Source organism: Solanum pennellii, chromosome 1 (assembly GCF_001406875.1).
Source record: "Solanum pennellii chromosome 1, SPENNV200".
NCBI classification, from domain to species: Eukaryota; Viridiplantae; Streptophyta; class Magnoliopsida; order Solanales; family Solanaceae; genus Solanum; species Solanum pennellii.
In genome coordinates, this window is record NC_028637.1 from 79,560,200 (window position 1) to 79,566,879 (window position 6,680).

General features: G+C 35.6%; 1 protein-coding gene across 1 annotated transcript; it reads right to left on the bottom strand.

Annotated features, from left to right (window-relative positions):
• Positions 1–3,291: 3,291 nt before the first annotated feature.
• LOC107008607 (glucan endo-1,3-beta-glucosidase B-like) lies at positions 3,292–6,158 on the bottom strand. The gene is made up of 2 exons (XM_015207716.2): positions 5,879–6,158; positions 3,292–4,490 (listed from the first exon to the last, which is right to left on the bottom strand). The coding sequence occupies exons 1-2, from the start codon at positions 5,946–5,948 to the stop codon at positions 3,478–3,480; spliced, it is 1,083 nt and encodes a 360-aa protein (XP_015063202.1). The 5' UTR covers positions 5,949–6,158; the 3' UTR covers positions 3,292–3,477.
• Between the last annotated feature and the right edge of the window lie 522 nt (positions 6,159–6,680).

A 6,680-nucleotide genomic window follows, 5' to 3' on the forward strand; every position in this document is an offset into this window, starting at 1 on the left:
ATGTCTCATTCGAGACAAAGTATTGAGAGGGGAAGCTAAGGAGGCTGTCCTTGATTCTGATGGTGTCTTGAGGATCGGAGGCAGGATTTGTGTGCCCAAGACAGGTGATTTGATTAGATTGATCCTTAAGGAGGCCCATTGTTCTCGGTATTCCATCCATCCGGGAGCGGCGAAAATGTATCATGATCTGAGTCAGCATTACTGGTGGTGTGGAATGAAGAGAGATATTATAGACTTTGTTTCTAGGTGTTTGACTTGCCAGCAGGTCAAGCGTGAGCACCAGCGGCCCGGGTGTGTATCTCAGAGGATGCCTATTCCTACTTGGAAGTGGGAGCGGATTACTATGGACTTTGTTGTGGGTTTGCCTACCACAACGAGTGGCTATGACTCCATTTGGGTTATTGTTGATAGGCTGACCAAGTCTGCCCACTTCATTCCGGTTAGGGTGAAGTATACGGCAGAAAAGTTAGCCGAGCTATATATCAGTCACATTGTTCGACTACATGGAGTTCCTATTTCTATCATATCAGATCGAGGTTCACTATTTACTTCTCATTTCTGGAAGGCATTGCAACATGGTCTGGGTACACAGTTAGATATGAGTACGGCATTTCACCCTCAGACAGATGGTCAATCTGAGCGGACCATTCAGGTATTGGAAGATATGCTTCGAGCGTGTGTGATCGATTTTGGTGCTAGATGGGATCAACATTTACCATTAGCGGAGTTTGCCTATAATAACAGTTATCACTCTAGTATCCAGATGGCTCCATTTGAGGCGTTGTATGGAAGACGGTGTAGGTCTCCGATTGGGTGGTTTGATTCAGCTGAGATGGACTCTTTGGATACAAACTTGCTTAGAGATGCTATGGAGCAAGTCCGTATGATTCAGTATAGATTATTGACAACTCAGAGTCGACAGAAGAGTTATGCAGACCGGAGAGTTAGAGCTTTGGTGTTTATGGAGGGTGATCATGTTTGGCTCCGAGTATCACCCGTGAAGGGTGTGATGAGGTTTGGAAAGAAGGGAAAGCTTAGCTCTAGGTTCATTGGACCTTTTGAGATTTTGAGCAGAGTGGGAGAAGTGGCCTATAAGTTGGCCTTGCCACCTAGTTTGTCGGCAGTTCATCCTGTTTTCCATGTCTCTATGCTTCGAAAGTATATTCCGGATGAAGCTTCAGGTAATTACTTTTACTCTATGTTCGAGGATGAACATGATTTTTAGTGGTGGATAATGTAATGACCCAAAAGCTCCTCTTTAGAATTTTTAAATATTTGTTTAACTTAAGTTAATTAATCGATAGTTTATGGGCTAAAGTGATAATTTATTTAAGACCCTATACCCTTTAGCCTATATTTAATAAAATATGTGGGTAAAACCTATCACTTTTAGTACTTAAATAATTCAGCAAAAAAAAAATAGAGAAAAGGAGGAACTGACGGTGGCGGCGACAAGTTACGAACTTCAGGTAAGAACCTCAAAATTGAATTCATTAAACTCTTTAGTCCCATAATGACTTGTATATTCATGAATTTAATGAATGTATTGTAAGTTAGAGGGGAAGGAGTATTAAATTAATATTTATAATTAATTGCCTTTCAATTAATGGTGATGCACGTGGGTTTGGAAATTTGGGGTACAAATTTTAGTGGGATATTCACGTGAGGTTGTCAGCAGGTAAGGTTTAAGTTTATATGAGAAATCACGGTTAGTAAATTAGATGAACTGCAAGTTTTCTTAAAATATTATTGAAAAGTTTGATGAAGTTTAACACTTTGGAAAATTCTTAATGTAACCTTAGTTTTTTTGTTTTGTTTTTTTTTAGTCAAAAAATTTATTGTATAGTATGAATAAAATTTTGGCATATTGAGGTACCTAATTAAATATTAGGTATATTTGATTGTATTATATTATTAATTTTATATGATACTTGGAAATATTGAGATTTAACCCTAGGCTTGAAACTTGGGAAATATCATAATTGAAATGTTAATTGACATCAAAATTTAAGAACTTGATTATAAATTTAGGGTGAATTTTTAGGTCAAGGTTAAACACATAAAAGTGTGAGTGTAGTTAGTTCTGAAACCTTATTGTGAATATATACTTGAATAGATTCCTTTGGTTCGGAAGCTCAACGGAAAGGGAAGGCTCAAGTCCAAGAGTAATTATTCTTACGGGATTCAGGCAAGTGGATTTCTAAACCCTTGTTAAGCGTATGAAATTCGTGTATTTCTTTGTGTGGTGTTGAGAATGACTTGGAGACTTGTTGCTTATTTGTTGGTGTTGTATTCCTGGTTGTAAATCGTGCTTTGTTATCAAAATGGTTATCTCCTCATTTTCATTTGAGCATGTCAATTGCATTGTATCTGAGACATGATTGTGGTATAAGGATGTATCATTTTGAGGGTCGTATCGCGCGCCGCGATGGATATTATATTTCGAGGGACGTATCGCGCGCCGCGGTGGTTACTATTATCGAGGGTCGTGTCGTGCGCCGCGACAGATGCATGGACAGATATGTCCCCCATGGGTCCCGGACTGAGAGACAGCGGGTGTGTATCGTTAAGAAAGACATGCATCACTATATTTGACATTGCATCTCATGGCATTGCACATTTTATTATTGATGAACTTGAACACGTGTTTTGCTGATCTTGTGATTGTTTCTCTGTGAAGCTTGTGACTGTTGAATATTGAGTTGTTATTGAGAATGTGTAAACTGATAGAGTGTGGTTATTGAGTTGTGTGTTTGGTAAACTGTAAACTGTTAGGCTGTAGCGTGGAGGTTTAGATAGGGTGTAAGGAGTACCCGTATTTTGTTCACTTAACTTGTGTTTAGAGGTTTGCTTGTTGGGTACCGCGTGGTTTGGTACTCACCCCTTGCTTCTACAAATTTTTGTAGGTTACGAGCCCGGATTTTTGTGATACCTTCCATTCTCTTCGTTTCCGAGGCATCTTGTGGAGGATTGTGAGGTAGCTGCTTGTCATCTCAGCGAACTTTCCTACTCCAGTTTATGACTTTGTTTTTACTTGAAAGACAACTTCATTTTAGACTTCTATTTTATTTCAATTCTAATATTTACATTAGAGGCTTGTGCACGTGACAACCAGGTTTTGGGGATTGAATTAATATGACTTGGTTTCATAATAGAAATTGTTGTTGGATTGTCATTTACTTCCGCACTTTGTTAGATATTGGGTTTTAGGCTGACTTGTCTTGGTGGGATAAGACGAGTGCCATCACACCCATTTTTTTTGGGTCCTGACATGTAGTTACCAGATTGGAGTCTAGTCAAACATGGAAATAATGTTATTGATGGTGTATTCAACAAATATACAAACTTACAAAAAGTTTCACCCCAAAATCACAAACAAAAGGAATTTTAAGAATCCCCTCTACGAATTTATTTGGTGTTGCATACAAACATAAAATTGCATGAAGATACTATATATATGCTTTCAAATATGTCTTTTTAAATCTCACTTATGAGTGAAGAAGCAGTGCTATTAGTAATGTCCCTAACTCTCTCAGACACCCCAAAGTTTAGGTTGTATTTTGGCTGCTTGTTTGGTGAAAACAATCCAAAATGCTTCTCAAGCTCTGGATTCTTGTTATTCTCATCAAACATCGCGAATATATAAGTCTCTATAGGTCCAGGCTTTCTCGGACTACCTTCTTTAGCATGTTTAATTAAGTTCCTCAAGTATGTTTGTGCATTGTCATGTGTTGCACCAAATGCACCAGCAGATGGCCATCCACTCTCTGACACAACAATTCCAACAGATCCTCCTCCTGTTCGATCCATCGCAGCATAAACAGAATCCAACATAGCATCAAATAAGTTCCTATATTGACGCGATCCATCTTGTACCACTACATTAGGTGCTGTAAAAAGAGCATACGGAAGTGAAATCTGTCCTGGATTACCAGAATAGCTAAAATAAGGATAAATGTTAACGAGCAAAGGTGCACGTGTATCCCTCAAAAACCCAACAATCGGATCAGTAAACCATCTAACATCGTTCCTAAATGAACCCTGTGATGGTGGATAAGAGTTCCCAATCAACGTCATGTCTACTGACGTTGAGACCTTAATGTCATTTCTCAAACCAGCTTCACCAATTGCTTTATAAATGTTAACCAAAGCAGGAACTTGAAATGGGGCAAGATTCGAAGTGCCAGTAACAGGGCTGATTTCATTTCCAACAGCTATATACTTAATTTTAACATCAGGCCAGAAATCTCTAACGTTCTTCTGTACCCACCATCTCGCGTGTTCCATCCCAGAAGAAATGTGTTTCACATCTACATTTGGCAGTCCTAATATCACTTCAATGTTTGATCCTCTTAGCGCATTCAAAGCTCCATGATTTGGATCATAAAGCCTCAGTCTTCTAATGTTTCTGGACTTGTAGAGCTGTATAACTTCAGAATGTGATGGCAAGTTGTTCCCCATCATTCCATAACAAACACCTATTTTAGCCTCTGTTCAATAACAAGCAGAAAATGGGGTTTTAGAAACTTAGCCAATTCTACTAAACTTAAAAAATTTAAAGAAAGACATGCTAGGGCAGATGTAATATATACATGTAATTAATTACTGGTTCCTCCGAATCTAATAGCTTTAGCTCAAAATTGTATACGTCTCAAAAGTTCACTAAATAAATACTCCCTCCCTTTCAAAAAGGTTGGCCTAGTTTGATTTGGAACGGAGTTGTGGTCCAAAATTAAAGTTATGTCAAATGTACCAAAATGCCCTTTAATCTTGTGTTCTTAAACATGTCATGTGGAAAGTTAAAGTTAAAGTGTTGTCAAATAAAGAAATGGATCATTTTTTTTGAAACAAACTAAAAAGAAAATAGGGACATTTTTTTTAAAATGGAGTATATATATATTGGATTTCGACTGCGGTTTAAATTTTGGATTCACCTCTACTGCTGACCACCCTTCAAATTAGAAAAGTTTGTGAGTGCTAACAGAAAAATATCAAATAACTTTGGGCAAAATGAATATAGCCATGCAAGTTAGTGTGGGAAAAGATGCACAATTAAGAGTGTGTTTGGTACGAAGGAAAACATTTTCTGGAAATGTTTTCCAATTTTCCTATGTTTGGTTGGGACAAAAGTTTTGGGAAATGTTTTCCAAATCAACTCATTTTCCTCAAAATTAAGGAAAATGACTTCCCTTCAAAAATTAAGGAAAACATTTTCCATAACTCTCCTCCAATTTCAAATTACATTTTTTTTGGGAAAAACATCAATGAAAAAAAATATTTTCAATTTCAAAATTTTTATTTTTTCACCTGATCCTTGACCTTCCCCCACCGGCCAGCCCAACCCCACCCCCTCCCCAAAAAACTAATTCTGCTTTTTAAAAATATTTTCAACTTCAAATTTTTATTTTTAAACTCCTACCCCCACCCATCCGCCCACCGCCAACCCGCAAAAAAATTAATTTTGTTTTTTAAATTACTATAAAATTCAAATTTTTATTTTTTCACTCTTACCCCCTCCTCCACCACCACCCCAAATNACCACCACCCCCAAAAAATAATAATTTTGATTTTAAAAAATATTTTCAATGTCATAAATTATTTTTTACTCTAGTAAAAATAAAAGATGACTTTCAAGAACATTTTTCATTCATAAATCAAACACTAAAAATCATTTCCGGAAAATATTTTCTATTCACCTACCAAACATGAGAAAATAAGTTTAAAATCTACTTGTTTTCCAAAAAAACATTTTCTAGGAAAACATTTTCCATGGAAAACATTTTTCTCCATACCAAACACACCCTAAGAGTATATGAAAAAAAAAACTATAAATAATATTATTTTTGAGTTGGAAATTCAAAATGTTTTAAGTAGAAACCTGTTATGTGAATGTTGGTGGCGACAAGTAATCCTAGAAGCACAATAATAGCTATTTGTGAGGTAGCCATGATGTTTGATGAGAAGTAATGTTGTTGGTACAAACTAAGATGGATTAAGACCTATTTATAACTACATTGAGATAGACTTGTGTATGATGTTAATTGAAGTGGAATATTATTAGAATTTGTTAAGAGCCGCCAGGTGACTTGATCAACTTGATTATTTTATTTATATTTTTTGTGGAAAAAAGAAGATGAGTTTGATGATGTATAACTTTGACTTGAAAAAAAAGAAGAAAATATAGCTAGTTAGGATTGGTTTCTTTCATCCACTACAATTATCGTTACAACTAATACAATTCGTGATACGCTTCTCTTATAGTTTTCCACGTTTGCAAAAATATATTTATGTGCATCACGTTTGCTGGGCAATAAATGTGTATATGAAAAACAGTCTTGAAATTCCATGAATTAATATTGACATATTTGTTTACCAACGTTTGCTGACTTCTCTACTCATTTATTTGAGGGAAAAAAAGGTTTTCTCGTGAAGATTTAGACTTCATTTATTTTCATTAAAGATTAAGAGATTTGAATTTGATACATATCTGAATATTAAAAATATGGTTTCTAAATCTGAACACTAAATAATTAATATTGTTTGTTTTCAATGAAATTGAACATTATATTAATAAAATATTATAAAATATTAATCATGATTTGGAGTAGTATTTTTTTCAATAAAAAATCTTGATCAACAACAATACACCGAAAATATTATTGAAACCGGTGTTCTTGACA